This window comes from Neoarius graeffei, chromosome 17 (assembly GCF_027579695.1).
Source record: "Neoarius graeffei isolate fNeoGra1 chromosome 17, fNeoGra1.pri, whole genome shotgun sequence".
Taxonomy (NCBI): Eukaryota; Metazoa; Chordata; class Actinopteri; order Siluriformes; family Ariidae; genus Neoarius; species Neoarius graeffei.
The window spans coordinates 60,647,551-60,673,050 of NC_083585.1; the positions used below are offsets into that span (position 1 = coordinate 60,647,551).

The following is a 25,500-nucleotide window of genomic DNA, read 5'->3' on the forward strand; positions in this document are numbered from 1 at the left end:
CACTAAACACAACCCCACTGTTCACTGTTCACACACACACTAAACACAACCCCACTGTTCACTGTTCACACACACACACACACACACACACACTAAACACAACCCCACTGTTCACTGTTCACACACACACACTAAACACAACCCCACTGTTCATCATACTCCTACACACACACACACACACACTAAACACAACCCCACTGTTCACTGTTCACACACACACACACACACACACACACACACACACACACACACACTAAACACAACCCCACTGTTCACTGTTCTCACACACACACACACACACACACACACACACACACTAAACACAACCCCACTGTTCACTGTTCACACACACACTAAACACAACCCCACTGTTCATTATACTCCTACACACACACACACACACACACACACACACACACACACTAAACACAACCCCACTGTTCATCATACTCCTACACACACACACACACACACACACACACTAAACACACTAAACACAACCCCACTGTTCATCATACTCCTACACACACACACACTAAACACAACCCCACTGTTCATCATACTCCTACACACACACACACTAAACACAACCCCACTGTTCATCATACTCCTACACACACACACACACACACACACACTAAACACAACCCCACTGTTCATTATACTCCTACACACACACACACACACACACACACACACACACACACACACACACACACTAAACACAACCCCACTGTTCATCATACTCCTACACACACACACACACTAAACACAACCCCACTGTTCATCATACTCCTACACACACACACACACTAAACACAACCCCACTGTTCATCATACTTCTACACACACACACACACACACACACACACACACACACTAAACACAACCCCACTGTTCATCATACTCCTACACACACACACACTAAACACAACCCCACTGTTCATCATACTTCTACACACACACACACACACACTAAACACAACCCCACTGTTCATCATACTCCTACACACACACACACACTAAACACAACCCCACTGTTCACTGTTCACACACACACACACACACACACACTAAACACAACCCCACTGTTCACTGTTCACACACACACACAAAACACAACCCCACTGTTCACTGTTCACACACACACACAAAACACAACCCCACTGTTCACTGTTCACACACACACACACAAAACACAACCCCACTGTTCACTGTTCACTGTTCACACACACACACACACACACACACACACTAAACACAACCCCACTGTTCACTGTTCACACACACACACACACACACACTAAACACAACCCCACTGTTCACTGTTCACACACACACACACACACACTAAACACAACCCCACTGTTCACTGTTCACACACACACACACACACACACACACACTAAACACAACCCCACTGTTCACTGTTCACACACACACACTAAACACAACCCCACTGTTCATCATACTCCTACACACACACACACACACACACTAAACACAACCCCACTGTTCACTGTTCACACACACACACACACACACACACACACACACACACACACTAAACACAACCCCACTGTTCACTGTTCTCACACACACACACACACACTAAACACAACCCCACTGTTCATCATACTCCTACACACACACACACTAAACACAACCCCACTGTTCATCATACTTCTACACACACACACACACACACACTAAACACAACCCCACTGTTCATCATACTCCTACACACACACACACACTAAACACAACCCCACTGTTCACTGTTCACACACACACACACACACACACACACTAAACACAACCCCACTGTTCACTGTTCACACACACACACAAAACACAACCCCACTGTTCACTGTTCACACACACACACAAAACACAACCCCACTGTTCACTGTTCACACACACACACACACACACAAAACACAACCCCACTGTTCACTGTTCACTGTTCACACACACACACACACACACACACACACACACACACACACACACACACACTAAACACAACCCCACTGTTCACTGTTCACACACACACACACACACACACTAAACACAACCCCACTGTTCACTGTTCACACACACACACACACACACACACACTAAACACAACCCCACTGTTCACTGTTCACACACACACACTAAACACAACCCCACTGTTCATCATACTCCTACACACACACACACTAAACACAACCCCACTGTTCACTGTTCACACACACACACACACACACACACACACACACACACACACACACACACACACACACACACACTAAACACAACCCCACTGTTCACTGTTCTCACACACACACACACACACACTAAACACAACCCCACTGTTCACTGTTCACACACACACTAAACACAACCCCACTGTTCATCATACTCCTGCACACACACACACACACACTAAACACAACCCCACTGTTCATCATACTCCTACACACACACACACACACACTAAACACAACCCCACTGTTCATCATACTCCTACACACACACACACACACACTAAACACAACCCCACTGTTCATCATACTCCTACACACACACGCACTAAACACAACCCCACTGTTCATCATACTCCTACACACACACACACACACACTAAACACAACCCCACTGTTCATCATACTCCTACACACACACACACTAAACACAACCCCACTGTTCATCATACTTCTACACACACACACACACACACACACACACACACACACACACTAAACACAACCCCACTGTTCACTGTTCACACACACACACAAAACACAACCCCACTGTTCACTGTTCACACACACACACAAAACACAACCCCACTGTTCACTGTTCACACACACACACACACACACAAAACACAACCCCACTGTTCACTGTTCACACACACACACACACACACACACACACACACACACACACACACACACACACACACACTAAACACAACCCCACTGTTCACTGTTCACACACACACTAAACACAACCCCACTGTTCACTGTTCACACACACACACACACACACACACACTAAACACAACCCCACTGTTCACTGTTCACACACACACACTAAACACAACCCCACTGTTCATCATACTCCTACACACACACACACACACACTAAACACAACCCCACTGTTCACTGTTCACACACACACACACACACACACACACACACACACACACACACACACACTAAACACAACCCCACTGTTCACTGTTCTCACACACACACACACACACACACACACACACACACTAAACACAACCCCACTGTTCACTGTTCACACACACACTAAACACAACCCCACTGTTCATTATACTCCTACACACACACACACACACACACACACACACACACACACTAAACACAACCCCACTGTTCATCATACTCCTACACACACACACACACACACACACACACTAAACACACTAAACACAACCCCACTGTTCATCATACTCCTACACACACACACACTAAACACAACCCCACTGTTCATCATACTCCTACACACACACACACTAAACACAACCCCACTGTTCATCATACTCCTACACACACACACACACACACACACACTAAACACAACCCCACTGTTCATTATACTCCTACACACACACACACACACACACACACACACACACACACACACACACACTAAACACAACCCCACTGTTCATCATACTCCTACACACACACACACACTAAACACAACCCCACTGTTCATCATACTCCTACACACACACACACACTAAACACAACCCCACTGTTCATCATACTTCTACACACACACACACACACACACACACACACACACACACACTAAACACAACCCCACTGTTCATCATACTCCTACACACACACACACTAAACACAACCCCACTGTTCATCATACTTCTACACACACACACACACACACTAAACACAACCCCACTGTTCATCATACTCCTACACACACACACACACTAAACACAACCCCACTGTTCACTGTTCACACACACACACACACACACACACTAAACACAACCCCACTGTTCACTGTTCACACACACACACAAAACACAACCCCACTGTTCACTGTTCACACACACACACAAAACACAACCCCACTGTTCACTGTTCACACACACACACACAAAACACAACCCCACTGTTCACTGTTCACTGTTCACACACACACACACACACACACACACACTAAACACAACCCCACTGTTCACTGTTCACACACACACACACACACACACTAAACACAACCCCACTGTTCACTGTTCACACACACACACACACACACTAAACACAACCCCACTGTTCACTGTTCACACACACACACACACACACACACACACTAAACACAACCCCACTGTTCACTGTTCACACACACACACTAAACACAACCCCACTGTTCATCATACTCCTACACACACACACACACACACACTAAACACAACCCCACTGTTCACTGTTCACACACACACACACACACACACACACACACACACACACACTAAACACAACCCCACTGTTCACTGTTCTCACACACACACACACACACTAAACACAACCCCACTGTTCATCATACTCCTACACACACACACACTAAACACAACCCCACTGTTCATCATACTTCTACACACACACACACACACACACTAAACACAACCCCACTGTTCATCATACTCCTACACACACACACACACTAAACACAACCCCACTGTTCACTGTTCACACACACACACACACACACACACACTAAACACAACCCCACTGTTCACTGTTCACACACACACACAAAACACAACCCCACTGTTCACTGTTCACACACACACACAAAACACAACCCCACTGTTCACTGTTCACACACACACACACACACACAAAACACAACCCCACTGTTCACTGTTCACTGTTCACACACACACACACACACACACACACACACACACACACACACACACACACTAAACACAACCCCACTGTTCACTGTTCACACACACACACACACACACACTAAACACAACCCCACTGTTCACTGTTCACACACACACACACACACACACACACTAAACACAACCCCACTGTTCACTGTTCACACACACACACTAAACACAACCCCACTGTTCATCATACTCCTACACACACACACACTAAACACAACCCCACTGTTCACTGTTCACACACACACACACACACACACACACACACACACACACACACACACACACACACACTAAACACAACCCCACTGTTCACTGTTCTCACACACACACACACACACACTAAACACAACCCCACTGTTCACTGTTCACACACACACTAAACACAACCCCACTGTTCATCATACTCCTACACACACACACACACACACACACACACACACACACACACACACACACACACACTAAACACAACCACACTGTTCACTGTTCACACACACACACACACACACACACACACACACACACACACTAAACACAACCCCACTGTTCACTGTTCACACACACACACACACACTAAACACAACCCCACTGTTCACTGTTCACACACACACACACACACACACACACACACACACACACACACACACACACACACACACTAAACACAACCCCACTGTTCACTGTTCACACACACACACACACTAAACACAACCCCACTGTTCATCATACTCCTACACACACACACACACACACACACACACACACACACTAAACACAACCCCACTGTTCATCATACTCCTACACACACACACACACACTAAACACAACCCCACTGTTCATCATACTCCTACACACACACACACACACACACACACACACACACACACACACACACGCACCCCTTTGCAGGATGGAGATCAGATTGATGGTGTGTATTGTCGTGTCAGTGTGTGGTGTGTACATACTGCGATGATGTCCAGCGTGTTGTCACACACTTTCCTGATCTCGGCGTTTTTGTCGTGCATGAGGTCGATGAGGTACGCCGGAGCCTCTGAGCGAACACGTTCAGGAACACATGATGAAAAGGGGCGGGGTTTAAATCTAACCTACAATCTGCACTAAATTCACATGTTAATCCCTCTGTATCACACAAGTAGAGAGAAAATGAACGATTACCTAACTTAAATATCATCAGGACGTATCACTGGGCTTTGTTTCTCACACAGATAGCACACATGTGTGTATAACGGTGAGAAAAAGGATACGGGTGTCTTTAATAATGACCTCTCTGGTGGCCTGGTGGAAAACCATCTGATAGAAAACATAGACAATCTGGCACACAAACTCATCATCTTCCTGTTGGGCTGTAAAAAGAAAACACACACAAACACAAGCGTACACAATATAGTGAATAAAAACATTCAACATTATAAAAATAGCTTGCTGTCAGTATGCAATAGTCTCTCTCTCTCTCTGATACACACACACATATATATACACACACATATACACAGAGAGAAATCACAACTGTGCTGTTGCACAGATGTGGGTTCGTGGAAGCTGATGTTATTAAAAAGACGCCCTTGCGAAGTAGAGCTCTCGTGAGAAGCCTCCATTTAAAGACGAGACCAGTGTCTCCTCTGAAACAGTACAGATCTTTCCTCTGATTATTAAAAGCACCACGTTTTCATTTTGATCCTGAGCAGTCTAATCCTTGACACATTAAACCCCACACCAGCACACACACAACCGTATTTCAGTCCAACCTCCCATTGATAAAGCGTCCAAGGAAGCCAGGATTCATCAGGTCTCAGTTACTGCGAGCAGCGTCAGGATACAGTGTGTTTTTCCCCACAGGATGTTCCAGCTCTTCTGAAAGTCTGAATCATGTATATCTATCTATTTACACACATACGGTATATGACACTATAATGCTAAATACAATGAGTCAATAGAACATGATTCCTTAAAATGCTGATTCAATGCAAACAATTCACTACAATATGATTCAATACAGCACAATTCGTTACAATGCTGATTCAGTACCGCATAATTTGTTACAACACTGATTCAGTGCAAATGGTTTGCTATAATGTGATTCAATACAGCACGATTTGTTAAAATGCTAATTCAATACAACACTGATTCAATACAAACGACTCACTACAATGTGATTCAATACAGCACGATTCGTCACAACACTGATTCATCTCATCTCATTATCTCTAGCCGCTTTATCCTGTTCTACAGGGTCGCAGGCGAGCTGGAGCCTATCCCAGCTGACTACGGGCGAAAGGCGGGGTACACCCTGGACAAGTCGCCAGGTCATCACAGGGCTGACACATAGACACAGACAACCATTCACACACCTTCACATTCACACCTACGCTCAATTTAGAGTCACCAGTTAACCTAACCTGCATGTCTTTGGACTGTGGGGGAAACCGGAGCACCCGGAGGAAACCCACGCGGACACGGGGAGAACATGCAAACTCCGCACAGAAAGGCCCTCGCCGGCCATGGGGCTCGAACCCGGACCTTCTTGCTGTGAGGCGACAGTGCTAACCACTACACCACCGTGCCACCCAACACTGATTCAAGCAAACATAATTCAGTGCAAACGTTTCACTACAATGTGATTCAATACCACAAGATTTGTTATGACACTGATTCAATGCAACACGATTCAATACAACACCGATTCAATGCAACATGATTCATTACAACACTGACTCAGTGCAAATGATTCACTAAAATGTGATTTATTACAACACTGATTCAAACACAGTTCAATGCAAAGAATTCACTACAATGTGATTCCATACCACATGATTCATTACAACAGTGATTCAATGCAGCACAATTCACGACAATGCGATTCAAAACTGCACGATTTGTTATAATGCTGATTCAACAGCACATGATTCATTCCAACACTGATTCAATGCAACATGATTCAGTCCAAACGATTCACTACAATGCAATTCAATACAGCACGATTTGTTAAAATGCTGATTCAATACCACATGATTCATTACAACACTGCTTAAAGGGCTGATGACACGAACATGACTCTATGCAATTTCTTAAATAAACTATACAACATGGCAAACATGTTAGATTTCTGTTATAATTACGTGAAAAGAAGCTGTTGTTACGCAAATATCCAACTTTTAATTGCACAGCGCAAGAAAACTGGGTCTGTGGCTCGCGGCCATGTTGTGACGTCAGCGGGAGAACATGCTGCGGTTCACTGGCTGTTCTACTCTGGTTCTACTCAATGGAAATGGCGCATGAAAACGCCGGTGAACTCTCTAGTGCTAGCTCTTCCTCTTCTGGGAGTCTAGAATTGTGTTGATCTCTTCCAAATAGAATCTATGATAGTCTACCCTCTTTACCCTTTGCCTCTCGTTGCTAGGCGGCAGTTACATGAAAGCCGCAAGCTTTCACGAGCAAATACATGACTGATATCACGCCGACTTTATGATTACATTTATGATTATCATGTAGAATCTATAGCTCTACGTACCTTTATCTTATGTCGTTTCACAACACATGTTCTGACAGGAGGACTGTCTTTGGATCCGGCATAGCTACTAGTAGACCCCCTCCGGAATACTGGCAGTGTTGCCAGATTGGGATTTTTCCTGCCCAGTTGAGCGGTTTCAAGTGCATTTTGGTGGGTTTTGAACATATTTTGGGCTGGAAAACTTCAGCAGTATGTGTTGCCAGATACTGCTGAAGTTTTCCAGCCCAAAATATGTTCAAAACCCACCAAAATGCACTTGAAACCGCTCAACTGGGCAGGAAAAATCCCAATCTGGCAACACTGTGTAGGCACTGCTGATGGTAGTAACACACGTTTGTGATGAACTGAACACCCAAGAGATTCTTTTAAGCTGGGAAGGGTGTCAAAACAATCCAAATCGAAGTGTTCAGAGCACAGGATGGATGTTGGTGAGGGCTCCCACTTGTCACGAGTGCGCCTGACTTGCTTCACCCACTTCGCATGCAGCTCGGGATCTCTGGGAAACTTGAATAAACTTACCCCATCCTTGTAGGTTTTGGAGCAAAAGCCGGCAACACAACGCGAAGGCATAATAACTAATATAATGTATAATAATAATACTAATAATGATAAACTGAACACCTGTCGCATCAACAATAAACTGGTAAGTTAGGAGGAAGGTTCTTTCGCTGACGTCATATAGCTCCTCCTCCTCCTCCTCCTGGGTGCTGCAGCCCCGTCAAATTTGCCCAAATAGCCGCGTTTTTTATCATAACTTGTAAAATAGGCGCCTTCATGAATTAATATATGGATCATCGGGAATTACTTTTTATGTTATAAAACATCGCCAAAGATGTCAAAAACGTGTCATCAGCACTTTAATTGCAAGTGATTCAATATAGCATGATTTTTACAACACTCATTCAAGCAAACATAATTCAGTGGAAAATTTTCACTACAATGCGATTCAATACCACATGATTCATTACAACACTGATTCAATGCAACAATTCAGTGCAAATGATTCACTACAGTATGCTTCAATACCACATGATTTGTTACGACACTGATTCAATACCACATGATTCAGTGCAAACAATTCACTACAATGTAATTCAACACGACACTGATTCAATGCAACACGATTCACTACAATGTGATTCAATACAGCACGATTCGTTACAATGCTAATTCATTGCAGCATAATTCAGTGCAAATGATTCACTACAACATGATCCAATACCACATGATTTGTTACGACACTGATTCAATGCAACATGATTCAGTGCCACATGATTCATTAAAAACACTGATTCAAGCAAACATAATTCAGTGCAAACGATTCACTACGTGATTCCATACTACAAGTCGTTACGAATCATCGTAATCGTCACTAAAATGCAATTCAATACAACACGATTCGTTACGATGCTGATTCAATGCTACATGATTTATTACAACACGATTCACTACAATGCTGATTCAGTTCAACAAGATATGCTCCAATCTGACTCAATGCTACATGATTACTCCAAATGCTTCAATACATGACTCGTTACACACTGATTCAATTCGACATGATTTATGACGCCGATTTGATGAAACACGATTCATTACTGATACAATACAATATGAATTGACTGGAAAATATGGTTACAGTGCTGAAATTAACAGAATATACTGATAGATTAAATATAATCAGGATGTTTTCACTTGCTAAGAGGTCATATATTGCAGTGTGATTTATTAACCCCGCCGACAGTAGTCGGAGGGGTTATTATTTTCACCTGCATCAGTCTGTGTGTGTGTGTATCTGTCTGTCTGTCTGTGTGTCTGCAAGATATCTCAAGAACCAATGGATCGATTTGGACCAAATTTTGTACATGTGTTGCCAATCACCCAGGAAGGAAACCATTAAATTTTGGAGGTCAAAGGTCAAGGTCATGGCAGAACTTCGAAATTTTCGCCCAATGTATTTTAATAGGGAAAAGGCGGGGTTTGCACTCGTTAGAGTGTCCTTGTCTAGTTACAATACTGATTCTGTCCATCAGGATTCATTATAACACCATTTGACTGCAATAAAATTCGATACAATACTCATTTATTTTGATTCAGTGCAATATTTATTCAGTGCAACACAATCTGATTCAATAAAACACGTTTTGCGTCATGAATAAAACATGAAAATATTGATTCAGTACAATTCAAGAGCTGTTTCAATATAATAATAATAATAATAATAATAATAATAATAATTTCTTTTCTTCACGGTCCGGTTTCCATCAAATCCTGTGCTCTGATTGGCTGGCGAGCGGGTCCGTATCCTACAATACGGACCGGTTATGGACCTCTGGCAACTCGCTCGTTCACAATAACAACAAACATAGTCGCATTTTTTGTCAACATTTATCTTTTTTTTAATAAGATTTATTTATAAGATTATCAAAAATCTTGTAAATTTTTGCCAGCATTTCTCAGGAGAATAGCATTAATTTTACAGCATGGATTTACAGCTTTTATTTCCTTTTACTGAGGAAGAAGAAATAAAAGAAAACATTTCAGGAGAAAGCTAAAAACCTGTAACTGTTGCTAACGCCGACCAAAAACATGGCTGAATCCTGAATGACTCAATTTTGTATAAATAGGGGGCTACATAGGTGGCAAAATGTAGTTTTTTTCCTGCCATGGAAGTGCACTTGTATACCGAGGAGGAAGCAATTTGCATGACAGCCGTGAATGAGGATTCAAAACGGTGGCTTGCCTCGGCTCGGTTTTCCCTTTTGGGTGCTCTCGTTTTCTGTTAGAATTTGGTAAAGAAAAAAATAAATATATTATTTACCAGCTTAAGGTCGGTCCGTATGATGAAATACCGTGACCTCGGCCTTAAAACTTTCAAGACCTCGGTCACGGTATTTCACAATACAGACCGACCTTAAGCTGGTAAATAACATACATGTATGTGGAGGCTATGCCTTCTTTACTGAGACTCAAAGATTTTGAGTGACTTTTCCTTATTATTTCTTTTAATTACATAAAGTTGTATGAAAGGAAATTAAAGGAAACTGTTTAGTGATGCAATTCAGTTTAACTGTACAGCCACACCCATCCCTAACTGAAGTGACTCAAACTGCGAAACAAAAAAAACATGGATCCTGACACACACAAGCTGGACAGATGTATTTCTTACCGTTAAGAAGCTCTATAAGAGCAGGAATGATGCCAGATTTGGCCAACATGGCAGCACAGGAGTCGTCCATGGACACGGTGCCAATCAGTATAACCACCTCCAGGATCAGGTCATCCTCAGCGGAGCCTAAAACACACAGAGGTCAAAGGTCAGGTCTGGGGACTTGGGTGAACCAATGGACTGCTCAAAAATGCCCAGAACACTCACAAGAGCTAACACACACAGACACATTGATAAGAGCTCAGCGTTACCAGGTTTGAGGCGCTCTTTGAGGTAGGGGACGAGGTTGTATTCACGGAGCAGAAGCTCCCAGTCGAGGTCAGGGATGGTGAGGTTTGCCAACGTACCCAAACACTCAATCACAAACTCCTCGTCTTCTTCAGGACTGATCTGAGCCGCCAAATCACCCACATAATCCTGCAACAAAGAAAACGCATGCAAATTCAGAACCACTCTGTTTGAGTGGGAAGCCCCGCCCACTTCAAGAAAACTGACAGGCACAGAGGCCTCACCTCCTTCAATAGTCTTGACGAGCACAAAGGTCACACCTCTTTCATTGTGACTGACAGGCAAAAAGAGCGTTTCTCCCTCATTGTGACTGGTAGGCACAGAGGCCACACCCCTTCAATGAGACAAAAAAAAAAAGCATAGAGACCACACCCCATTTAATGGAACATCACAGGCACAGAGGCCACACCCCTTCAATGAGACAAAAAAAACAGAATAGAGACCACACCCCATTTAATGGAACATCACAGGCACAGAGGCCACACCCCTTCAGTGAGACAAAATAAAAGGCATTGAGGCCACACCCCATTTAAAAGATCACAGGCACAGAGGCCACACCCATTCAATGAGAAAAAAAAAGCATAGAGACCACACCCCATTTAATGGAACATCACAGGCACAAAGGCCACACCCCTTCAATGGAAGAAAAAGCATAAAGACCACACCCCATTTAATGGAACATCACAGGCACAGAGGCCATGCCCCTTCTATGAGACAAAAAAAGGCACAGAGTCCACACCCCATTTAAAAGATCATCACAGGCATAGAGGCCACACCCCTTCAATAGAACAAAAAAGGTACAGAGACCACACCCCATTTAAAAGATGATCACAGGCCACACCCCTTCAATGAGAAAAAAAAAATGGCATCGAGGCCACAACCCATTTAAAAGATTACAGGCACAGAGGCCACACCCCTTCAATAGCACAAAAAAGGTGCAGAGGCCACACCCCATTTACAAGATGATCACAGGCCACACCCCTTCAACATATGAAAAAAGGCATAGGGGCCACACCCTGTTAATGGAACAAAAAAGTCACAGAGGCCACACCCCATTTAACAGGACATCACAAACAGAGGCCACACCCCTTCAATGTAACAAAAACGACATGGAGGCCACACCCCATTTAATGGAACATCACACGCACAGAGACCACACCCCTTCAATGGAACAAAAAAAATGCATAGAGGCCACACCCCATTTAACGGAACATCACAGGCACAGAGGCCACACCCCTTCAATGGAACAAAAAAATGCATAGAGGCCACACCCCATTTAACGGAACGTCACAGGAACAGAGGCCACACCCGTTCAATGGAACTAGAGAGCACAGAGTCCACACCCCATTTAAATGAACATCATAGACACAGAGGCCACTCCCCTTTAATGGAACTAGGGAGTATAAAGGATACGCCTCCTTTAATACAGATGTTAACAAAATGTGAAACAACACTGCATTCTGAGAAATTCATTTTATCATCATTTAAAAACTGATATTGATGCTGGAGGTACGATAGAAACACACAATGCGTTTTTTGCTCATTCGTGCACATACAGGAGGCTGCGAGTCGGCTCAATGAGCAACAATTCACCAGGAAAAGCTGCTTGATCGGGCCGTCGTGTTGCGAGATGTTCCTGATCATCTTCATCAGCAGCCGGTCTTTAAACTTCAGCGCTCTCTTCATCAGCATCTTCAGACCGTTTCCTAAAAACACATCCAAAAACACGTTTCATGTGACGTCTCCAAATACATACCATAATCCTCTTCTCGCTATGAACGCCTGACTCAAGTCAATCTGCCGGACAAGGAAGAGGAAAGATGAGGAGGCGTGGCCTCCATATGTGATGGTTAATTTTAACAAGGAAGGTGTGGCCTATGTATCTGTTAAATATATATTGAGGAAGATGTGGCCTGTGTGCTTGTTAATCTGAGTGAAGGAGGCGTGGCCTGTGTGCTTGTTAATCTGGAGTGAAGGAGGCATGACACAGGTGCTTGTTAATATTAGTGAAGGAGGCGTGGCCTGTGTGTTTGTTAATCTTACTGAAGGAGGCATGGCTTGGGTGTTTGTTAATCTGAGTGAAGGAGGCGCAACTTGAGTGCTTGTTAAACTGAGTGAAGGAGGCATGACACAGGTGCTTGTTAATGTTAGTGAAGGAGGCGTGGCACGGGTGCTTGTTAATATTCATGAAGGAGGCATGGCCTGTGTGTTTGTTAATCTTGCTGAAGGAGGCGTGACCTGTGTGTTTGCTCATCTTACTGAAGGAGGCATGGCTTGGGTGTTAATCTGAGTGAAGGAGGCGTGGCTTGTGTGCTTGTTAATCTGAATGAAGGAAGCATGACACAGGTGCTTGTTAATATTAGTGAAGGAGGCGTGGCCTGTGTGTTTGTTAATCTTACCGAAGGAGGCATGGCTTGGGTGTTTGTTAATCTGAGTAAAGGAGGCGTGGCCTGTGTGCTTGTTAATCTGAGTGAAGGAGGCGTGGCCTGTGTGCTTGTTAATCTGAGTGAAGGAGGCGTGGCCTGTGTGCTTGTTAATCTGAGTGAAGGAGGCGTGGCCTGTGTGCTTGTTAATCTGAGTGAAGGAGGCGTGGCCTGTGTGCTTGTTAATCTGAGTGAAGGAGGCGTGGCCTGTGTGCTTGTTAATCTGAGTGAAGGAGGCGTGGCCTGTGTGCTTGTTAATCTGAGTGAAGGAGGCATGACACAGGTGCTTGTTAATATTAGTGAAGTAGGCGTGGCCTGTGTGTTTGTTAATCTTACTGAAGGAGGCATGGCTTGGGTGTTTGTTAATCTGAGTAAAGGAGGCGTGGCCTGTGTGCTTGTTAATCTGAGTGAAGGAGGCGTGGCCTGTGTGCTTGTTAATCTGAGTGAAGGAGGCATGACACAGGCGCTTGTTAATATTAGTGAAGTAGGCATGGCCTGTGTGTTTGTTAATCTTACTGAAGGAGGCGTGGCTTGGGTGTTTGTTAATCTGAGTAAAGGTGGTGTGGCCTGTGTGCTTGTTAATCTGAGTGAAGGAGGTGTGGCACGGGTGCTTGTTAATATTCATGAAGGCGGCATGGCCTGTGTTTGTGTTAATCTTGCTGAAGGAGGCGTGGCCTGTGTGTTTGTTAATCTTACTGAAGGAGGTGTGACCTGTGTGTTGAGCTTAGTAAAGGAGGCATGGCTTGGCTGTTAATTTGAGTGAAGGAGGCGTGGTACAGGTACCTATTAATATTAGTGAAGGAGGCGTGGCCTGGGTGCTTGTTAATCTTAATGAAGGAGGCGTGGCCTTTGTGGCATGTCCTGGTGAGTGAATGTAAAATCCAACAATATTGGAACACGTCATAAATCTCCTGATCGCTCTCGAATGACTCATTTCTTGACCCTCATTTCATCCTCCATGTTTGTTTTTCTTGTTTGACCCCCAAATTGTAACCTGAATGGCTGACAGGGTCACGTCAGTGTTTTTCTGAAATGTTAATTAATTTATTTTTTTTGCTTGTGCAAGGATTACGGTTATAATGATCTGAAATGAGGTGTGATGTGTTTCACACTCCTGTTTCTACCTTCACAGATGATCTGAGCATTTTTCTTGTTCGCTGCCAAGTTGATACAGAATGAGATGAGCTCTGAGTCGATTCTCTCCTCTCTGTTTTCAAACAGCAGCTTCATCAGCTATAAACACACACACACACACACAGAAAAAAAAAAAGCTGAAATATTATAAGGCCAGTGATGCTGTAAATAATCGGTTATTATGTAGACACGTGTGTATCACATGACCGCTCACGGGTCCGAATCACAGAGTCCAGACTCACTGGCACCAAGTGAGCATAGACCCCCCGTCCCCCCGTCCTTCATCCCTCGTCCTCATCATTTAAAATCCCTCTAGGCATTTCCTCTCTCTCTCTCTCTCTCTCTCTCTCACACACACACACACACTCTGACAGCTTTGTTTCAAGTTTTAATCCTGATATATTCTGAGCTTTCCTTTACACAGAATCATCATCATGTGGTCAGAGCACTGAATCAATCTGTTTGTAATTATTATAACTGAAAATTGGACAAATTGGCCAATTTGGTAAACATCAACTTATTTTGTGTTTGCCAAGTGTAAAAAAAAAAAGATTCACATTTTTCAGGAACATTTTTAATAGGAGTAAAAGCCGGAGATGGAGCTCTTTATTTCCTCTGAGTACCCCCTGCCACGCCGATCCTGCTTTATTAACCATCCTGGAGGTCTCAGAGAGGTCATGACGTCACTTCACACCACAGGTTGAGTGATTAGGCAGAAAAATTTCCCGCTGCTTTTACTTTTACAAGCATCTGGTTGAAATTTACACCCAATTAGACGAGACGAGAGGGTTTAAAGATGACAACACTGAGCAGAAGCCATTTTAGGGGAGCAGCAGTCCTGGCTCTCATTAGTGACCTTCTATATGTGGTCACATGAGCACTACACCCCCTAGAGGAGGGTATTACAGGAGGAAGCGCAGTAAAATGTGCCCATTTTATCACCTTTATGCCTTAATATTTCACGTTTTTTTCTTGTTTTAAACACAAAGAAAAATGGTGTCTTGGTCCTTGAGGAATTGTGTGTGTGTGTGTGTGTGTGTGTGTGTGTGTGTGTGTGTGTGTGTGTGTGCGCTTTTCGTGTCTCACCTGAGGGATGCAGTCAGTGTAAGCAAACATGGATTTGGAGCGGTCGTCCATGCTGATGTGGTACAGGATACACATCACTATCTGTTTATGAGTCTCGCTGCCTGCAGTGCAAAAACAACAACAACAAAACTTCATTTAAGTTGTACAGCAGATTATAGGTCAAAGATTTTAAGCAGTTATTAGATTCAGATACAGAAAGGTGCAGAAATTATCAGTCATGCATCCCTTAGTACGTCATAAAATATGCAAGACTGACACAGACATAGGCCACGCCTCCTTCACTGAGACTGACAGGTAGAGAGGCCACGCCTCCTTCACTGGGATTAACAGGGACAGAGGCCACGCCTCCTTCACTGAGACTGACAGGTAGAGAGGCCATGCCTCCTTCACTGGGATTAACAGGGACAGAGGCCACACCTCCTTCACTGGGATTAACAGGGACAGAGGCCACGCCTCCTTCACTGAGACTGACAGGTAGAGAGGCCACACCTCCTTCACTGGGATTTATTTTTACCTTGATAGTTATGTTTATCTTTTCTCTGAATCAACTATTTTTCTTTCTTGTCCAACTGTAACAATTTCAATTTATTCCAAGTTTTTTAAATGATGATTATTATTATGAGATATACATTTCTTTTTTTCTTCGCATTCTTTTTTTCTTCCTTTCCTGATTTATGATAATTTACTTAATATTTAATATGACTGATCCACCTCGATCAGCATGACTACTTGCGGATCAGTCTAATATTGTAAAAAAAAAAATAATGTAACAAAATCTGTAATAAAAAGCCTGAAGTCTGGGATTAATCGGGACAGAGGCCACGCCTACTTCACTGGGACTGTCAGCTACAGAGGCCACGCCTCCTTCACCGCAACTGACTGGGACAGAGGCCATGCCTCCTTCACCAGGACTGACAAGTGCAGAGGCCACACCTCCTTCACCGCAACTGACTGGGACACAGGCCACACCTCCTTCACTGGGACTGACAGGGAGACAGGCCACACCTTCACTGAGAATGACAGGTACAGAGGCCATGCCTCCTCCATCGGGACTGACTGGGACAGAGGCCACACCTCCTTCACTTCAGTATATAGAACTAATAGAGGAGTTTGTTATTCGAGCATTATTTTTGGCTGGTGGAATTCCAACCCCAGGTCAGTCAGACACACACACACACACACACACACACATTCCAAAACAAGTCAAATAAACAGTCTCATTAATAACATTCTCCTTTTCAGAGCGTGACAGAACCCTGGGGACACGAAACACACACACACACACACACACACACACACACCTGTTACATAAGCCTTGATTAGCTGAGCTCTCACACACACACAAAATTCCCCTAACACATTAACACTTCAGCCATTAGGACCAGTTGGGACCACTGGAGTCCTCCGAAATAATAATGGCATAAAGTGTGAGAAGGAAAGAACAGAAGAAGGAGAGAGAGAGGGAGAGAGAGGTGAAAGGCATTTTTTGAGGAAATTGAGGAAACAAGAGCTTGAATTTTAGTGAGTAGTAATCAGATGACATGTGCTTCTCATTACTGGCCTGTGACATTCTGACCCACATTAATGCCTCACCTCTCACTGAGAGAGAGACCCTGACTGAGAGAGCGAGAGAGAGACCCTGCCATGATGTATGTACATTATATATAACGACGATCTTGTAACGACAATTGTTTGGCATAATCTGACAGCTCATAATGCCGGTCTATGGGCAGCGCCATTGTTTCTGGGTCCAGGCTGCGCGCGCATCCTGCCAACGGTCGGTTTGTTTACAAACATGCGAAGGGGTCTCTCTCTCTCTCTCTCTCTCTCTCTCTCTCTCTATATATATATATATATATATATATATATATATATATAAAAAATACACACACATTATTTATTTATTTATATATATATACATATATATATATATATATATATATATATATATATATAGAGAGAGAGAGAGAGAGAGAGAGAGAGATCTTCCTATGGCAAAAGCTAAATAAATAAATAAATAAATAAATAAATAGAGACCCCCTGACCGAGAGAGCAAGAACGAGAGCGGGAAAGAGACCCTGACCAAGACAGCAAGAGCGAGAGACCGAGAGCAAGAGAGACACTGAGCAAGAGAGTCCCTGACCGAGAAAGCAAGACCGAGATAGAGAAACCCTGACCGAGAGAGTGAGAGAGGGAGAGCGAGAGCCTGACCGAGAGAGACCCTGACTGCGAGAGCGAGATAGAAAGCGAGACCCTGAGCAAGAGCAAGATAGAAAGCGAGACCCTGAGCAAGAGAGAGACCCTGAGCAAGAGAGCAAGAGCGAGAGAGCACAAGAGAGTGAGACCCTGACCGAGAGAGACCCTGACCGAGACAGCGAGAACAAGAGCGAGAGAGAGTGAGACCCTGACCAAGAGAGCGAGAGACCCTGACCAAGACAGCAAGAGAGAGAGAGCGCAAGAGAGTGAGACCCTGACCGAGAGAGAGAAACCCTGACCGAGAGAGCGAGAACGAGAGCGAGAGAGAGACTCTGACCGAGAGAGCAAGAGCGAGACAGAGAGAGCAAGAGAGAGACCCTGACCAAGAGAGCGAGAGAGAGACCTTGACCAAGAGCGAGAGACCCTGACCGAGAGAGCGAAAGACCCTGACCGAGAGAGCAAGAGCGAGAGAGACCCTGACCGAGAGAGCGAGACCCTGACCGAGACAGCGAGAACGAGAGCAAGACCCTGACCGAGACAGAGACCCTGACTGAGAGAGCGAGAACGAGAGCAAGACCCTGACCGAGACAGAGACCCTGACTGAGAGTGAGTGCGAGAGAGAGACCCTGACCAAAAGAGCAAGAGACAGAGAGAGCAAGAGAGTGAGACCCTGACCGAGAGAGCGAGAATGAGAGCGTAAGCCCCTGACCGAGAGAGCGAGAGACCCTGACCGAGAGACCCTGACCGAGAGAGCGAGAGACCCTGACCGAGAGAGACCCTGACCGAGAGAGCGAGAGACCCTGACCGAGAGACCCTGACCGAGAGACCCTGACCGAGAGAGCGAGAGACCCTGACCGAGAGAGCGAGAGACCCTGACCGAGAGAGCGAGTGACCCTGACCGAGAACGAGAGACCCTGACCGAGAGAGTGAGAGCATAAGACCCTGACCGAGAGAGTGAGAGCGTAAGACCCTGACCAAGAGAGCGACCCTGACCGAGAGAGCAAGAGAGAGAGAGAGCAAGAGAGTGAGACCCTGACCGAGAGACCCTGACAGAGAGAGCGAGAGAGAGACCCTGACCAAGAGAGCGAGAGTAAGAGAGAGAGAGAGCAAAAGAGCGAGACCCTGACTGAGAGAGGGAGAATGAGAGTGAGACCCTGACCGAGAGAGCAAGAGCGAGATAGAGAGAGCAAGAGAGACCCTGAGCAAGAGACCCTGACCGAGAGAGCGAGAGGAAGCGAGACCCTGACCAAGAGACCGAGACCCTGACCGAGAGACAGCAAGAGAGAGAGACCGACCCTGACCGAGACAGCAAGAACGAGAGCAAGAGAGAGTGAGAGAGAGACCCTGACCAAGAGAGCAAGAGACTCTGACCGAGACAGCGAGAACGAGAGCGAGCGAGCGAGAGAGACTCTGACCGAGAGAGCAAGAGCGAGACAGAGAGAGCAAGAGAGAGACCCTGACCAAGAGAGCGAGAGAGAGACCTTGACCAAGAGCGAGAGAGACCCTGACCGAGAGAGTGAAAGACCCTGACCGAGAGAGCAAGAGCGAGAGCGCGAGACCCTGACCGAGACAGCGAGACCCTGACCGAGAGAGACCCTGATCAAGAGAGCAAGAGAGAGACCTTGACCGAGAGACCCTGACCGAGAAATAGCAAGAGAGAGAGACCGACCCTGACTAAGAGCGAGAGACCCTGACCGAGAGAGCAAGAGAGAGAGACCCTGACCGAGAGAGCGAGACCCTGACTGAGAGAGCAAGAGAGAGCGAGACCCTGACCAAGAGAGCAAGAGCAAGAGAGAGAGAGCGCAACCCTAACCGAGACCCTGACTGAGAGAGAGAGAGTGAGACCCTGACCGAGAGAGCGACCCTGACTGAGAGAGCAAGAGAGAGACCCTGACCAAGAGAGTGAGAGTGAGATAGAGAGAGCAAGAGAGAGACCCTGAGCAAGAGACCCTGACCGAGAGAGCGAGAGGAAGCGAGACCCTGACCGAGAGAGCAAGAGCAAGAGAGAGAGAGAGAGAGAGAGAGAGAGCGCGACCCTAACCAAGACCCTGACTGAGAGAGAGAGAGCGAGACCCTGACCGAGAGAGCGACCCTGACCGAGAGAGCAAGAGAGAGAGAGCAAGAGAGTGAGACCCTGACCGAGAGACCCTGACAGAGAGAGCGAGAGAGAGACCCTGACCAAGAGAGCGAGAGTAAGAGAGAGAGAGAGCAAAAGAGCGAGACCCTGACTGAGAGAGGGAGAATGAGAGTGAGACCCTGACCGAGAGAGCAAGAGCGAGATAGAGAGAGCAAGAGAGACCCTGAGCAAGAGACCCTGACCGAGAGAGCGAGAGGAAGCGAGACCCTGACCAAGAGACCGAGACCCTGACCGAGAGACAGCAAGAGAGAGAGACCGACCCTGACCGAGACAGCAAGAACGAGAGCAAGAGAGAGTGAGAGAGAGACCCTGACCAAGAGAGCAAGAGACTCTGACCGAGACAGCGAGAACGAGAGCGAGCGAGCGAGAGAGACTCTGACCGAGAGAGCAAGAGCGAGACAGAGAGAGCAAGAGAGAGACCCTGACCAAGAGAGCGAGAGAGAGACCTTGACCAAGAGCGAGAGAGACCCTGACCGAGAGAGTGAAAGACCCTGACCGAGAGAGCAAGAGCGAGAGCGCGAGACCCTGACCGAGACAGCGAGACCCTGACCGAGAGAGACCCTGATCAAGAGAGCAAGAGAGAGACCTTGACCGAGAGACCCTGACCGAGAAATAGCAAGAGAGAGAGACCGACCCTGACTGAGAGCGAGAGACCCTGACCGAGAGAGCAAGAGAGAGAGACCCTGACCGAGAGAGCGAGACCCTGACTGAGAGAGCGAGACCCTGACTGAGAGAGCAAGAGAGAGCGAGACCCTGACCAAGAGAGCAAGAGCAAGAGAGAGAGAGCGCAACCCTAACCGAGACCCTGACTGAGAGAGAGAGAGTGAGACCCTGACCGAGAGAGCGACCCTGACTGAGAGAGCAAGAGAGAGACCCTGACCAAGAGAGTGAGAGTGAGATAGAGCAAGAGAGAGACCCTGAGCAAGAGACCCTGACCGAGAGAGCGAGAGGAAGCGAGACCCTGACCGAGAGAGCAAGAGCAAGAGAGAGAGAGAGAGAGCGCGACCCTAACCAAGACCCTGACTGAGAGAGAGAGAGCGAGACCCTGACCGAGAGAGCGACCCTGACCGAGAGAGCAAGAGAGAGAACCTGGCCAAGAGAGCGACCCTGACCAAGAGAGCGAGAGAGAGACCCTGACCAAGAGAGCGAGAGCGTAAGACCCTGAATGAGCGAGAGACCCTGACCGAGCGAGCAAGAGTAAGAGAGAGAGAGAGAGAGAGAGAGAGAAAGAGAGCGAGACCCTGACTGAGAGAGCGAGAACGAGCATGAGACCCTGACCGAGAGAGCAAGAGAGACCCTGACCGAGAGAGCAAGAGAGACCCTGACCGAGAGAGCAAGAGAGACCCTGACTGAGAGAGCAAGAGAGAGAGAGAGAGCGCGCGAGACCCTGACCGAGAGAGAGACCCAGACCGAGAGAGCAAGAGAGAGAGCGACCCTGACCGAGACCCTGACTGAGAGAGCAAGAGAGAGAGAGCGCGAGACCCTGACCGAGAGAGCGAGAGAGCGACCCTGACCGAGAGAGCGACCCTGACCGAGAGAGCGACCCTGACCGAGAGAGAGACCCTGACCGAGCGAGAGACCCGACCGAGAGAGCGAGCGAGAGCCCCGACCGAGACAGCGAGCGAGAGCCCCGACCGAGACAGCGAGCGAGAGCCCCGACCGAGACAGCGAGCGAGAGCCCCGACCGAGACAGCGAGCGAGAGCCCCGACCGAGACAGCGAGCGAGAGCCCCGACCGAGACAGCGAGCGAGAGCCCCGACCGAGACAGCGAGAGAGAGACCCTGACCGAGACAGCGAGAGCATAAGACCCTGACCGAGAGAGCGAGCGAGAGCCCCGACCGAGTGAGCGAGCGAGAGCCCCGACCGAGAGAGCGAGCGAGAGCCCCGACAGAGAGAGCGAGCGAGAGCCCCGACCGAGAGAGCGACCCTGACTGAGAGAGCGAGAGCGTAAGACCCTGACAGAGAGAGCAAGAGCGTAAGACCCTGACAGAGAGAGCAAGAGCGAGATAGAGAGAGCAAGAGAGAGACCGTAACCGAGAGAGCAAGAGTAAGAGAGCGAGAGAGAGCGTGAGAGAGAGACCCTCACAGAGAGAGCAAGAGCGAGATAGAGCGAGCAAGAGAGAGACCTTGACCAAGAGAGCAAGAGAGAGACCCTGACCAAGAGAGCAAGAGACCCTGACCTAGAGCGCGAGAGAGAGACCCTGACCGAGAGAGCGAGAGACCCTGACCAAGAGAGCGAGAGACCCTGACCGAAAGAGCAAGAGTAAGAGAGAGACCGACCCTGACTGAGAGAGCGAGAACGAGAGTGAGAGAGATACCCTGACCGAGAGAGCAAGAGCGAGATAGAGAGAGCAACAGAGAGACCCTGACCAAGAGAGCAAGAGAAAGCGAGACCCTGATCGAGAGACCGAGACCCTGACTGAGAGAGAGCGACCCTGACCGAGAGAGAGCAAGAGCAAGAGAGAGAGAGACCCTGACCGAGAGAGACACCCTGACTGAGAGAGCAAGAGAGAGAGTGAGACCCTGACCGAGAGAGCAAGAACGAGAGTGAGAGACCCTGACCGAGAGAGCAAGAGCGAGATAGAGCAACAGAGAGACCCTGACCGAGAGCGAGACCCTGACAGAGAGAGACCCTGACCGAGAGAGCAAGAGAGAGAGACCCTGACCGAGAGAGCAAGAGAGAGAGAGACCCTGACCGAGAGAGCGAGACCCTGACTGAGAGAGCAAGAGAGACAGACCCTGACCAAGAGAGCAAGAGAGAGACCCTGACCGAGAGAGCAAGAGAGAGAGACCCTGACCGAGAGAGCAAGAGAGAGAGACACTGACCGAGAGAGAGAGACACTGACCGAGAGAGCGAGACCCTGACCGAGAGAGCAAGAGAGACTGACCGAGAGAGCGAGACCCTGACTGAGAGAGCGAGAGAGAGAGCGAGAGAGAGAGCGAGACCCTGACCGAGAGAGCGAGAGAGAGCAAGAGCAAGAGAGAGAGAGACCCTGACCGAGCGAGCGAGACCCTGACTGAGAGAGCAAGAGAGAGAGAGCGAGACCCTGACCGAGAGAGCGAGAACGAGAGTGAGAGAGACCCTGACCGAGAGAGAGTGAGAACGAGAGTGAGAGAGACCCTGACCGAGAGAGAGCAAGAGAGAGACCCTGACCGAGAGAGCGAGACCCTGACTGAAAGAGCAAGAGAGAGAGCGAGACCCTGACCGAGAGAGCAAGAGAGAGAGAGAGAGACCCTGACCGAGAGAGTAAGAGAGAGAGAGACCCTGACCGAGAGAGCAAGAACGAGAGTGAGAGACCCTGACCGAGATAGCAAGAGCGAGATAGAGAGAGCAACAGAGAGACCCTGACCGAGAGAGCAAGAGAAAGAGAGACCCTGACCGAGAGAGCAAGAGAGAGAGAGACCCTGACCGAGAGAGCAAGAGACAGCGAGACCCTGACTGAGAGAGCAAGAGAGAGAGAGCGAGACCCTGACTGAGAGAGAGCAAGAGAGAGAGCGAGACCCTGACCGAGAGAGCGAGAACGAGAGTGAGAGAGAGACCCTGACCGAGAGAGAGCAAGAGCAAGAGAGAGAGAGAGACCCTGACCGAGAGAGTAAGACCCTGACTGAGAGAGCAAGAGAGAGAGCGAGACCCTGACCGAGAGAGCGAGAGAGAGAGAGAGAGAGACCCTGACCGAGAGAGAGCAAGAGAGAGAGAGACCCTGACCGAGAGAGAGCAAGAGCAAGAGACCCTGTCCGAGAGAGCGAGACCCTGACTGAGAGAGCAAGAGAGAGAGCGAGACCCTGACCGAGAGAGCAAGAGAGAGAGAGAGAGAGAGAGAGACCCTGACCGAGAGAGAGCAAGAGCAAGAGACCCTGACCGAGAGAGAGAGACCCTGACCGAGAGAGCAAGAGCGAGATAGAGAGAGCAACAGAGAGACCCTGACCGAGAGCGAGACCCTGACACAGAGAGAGAGAGACCCTGACCGAGAGAGCGAGACCCTGACCGAGAGAGCGAGACCCTGACCGAGAGAGCAAGACCCTGACCGAGAGAGCGAGAGAGAGAGACCCTGACCGAGAGAGCAAGAGAGAGAGACCCTGACCGAGAGAGCAAGAGAGAGAGACCCTGACCGAGAGAGCAAGAGAGAGAGACCCTGACCGAGAGAGCAAGAGAGAGAGACCCTGACCGAGAGAGCAAGAGAGAGAGACCCTGACCGAGAGAGCAAGAGAGAGAGACCCTGACCGAGAGAGCAAGAGAGAGAGACCCTGACCGAGAGAGCAAGAGAGAGAGACACTGACCGAGAGAGCGAGACCCTGACCAAGAGAGCGAGACCCTGACTAAGAGAGCAAGAGAGACTGACCGAGAGAGCGAGACCCTGACTGAGAGAGCGAGAGACCCTGACCGAGAGAGCGAGAGAGAGCGTGAGAGAGAGACCCTGACCGAGAGAGAGCAAGAGAGAGACCCTGACCGAGAGAGCGAGACCCTGACTGAGAGAGCAAGAGAGAGAGACCCTGACTGAGAGAGCAAGAGAGACAGACCCTGACCGAGAGAGCGAGACCCTGACCGAGAGAGCGAGACCCTGACCGAGAGAGCAAGAGAGACTGAC

General features: G+C 47.5%; 1 protein-coding gene across 1 annotated transcript in view; it reads right to left on the bottom strand.

Annotated features, from left to right (window-relative positions):
- The window catches only part of kifap3b (kinesin-associated protein 3b), a 76,832-nt gene that overhangs the window by 22,004 nt on the left and 29,328 nt on the right, over positions 1-25,500 (bottom strand). The window contains exons 11-17 of the mRNA XM_060898211.1: positions 16,582-16,682; positions 15,486-15,594; positions 13,532-13,644; positions 11,902-12,067; positions 11,651-11,776; positions 6,221-6,319; positions 5,921-6,006 (exon numbers count right to left, since the gene is read on the bottom strand). Coding sequence (XP_060754194.1) covers positions 5,921-6,006; positions 6,221-6,319; positions 11,651-11,776; positions 11,902-12,067; positions 13,532-13,644; positions 15,486-15,594; positions 16,582-16,682 — 800 coding nt within the window. The remainder of the gene's footprint in view (positions 1-5,920; positions 6,007-6,220; positions 6,320-11,650; positions 11,777-11,901; positions 12,068-13,531; positions 13,645-15,485; positions 15,595-16,581; positions 16,683-25,500) is intronic.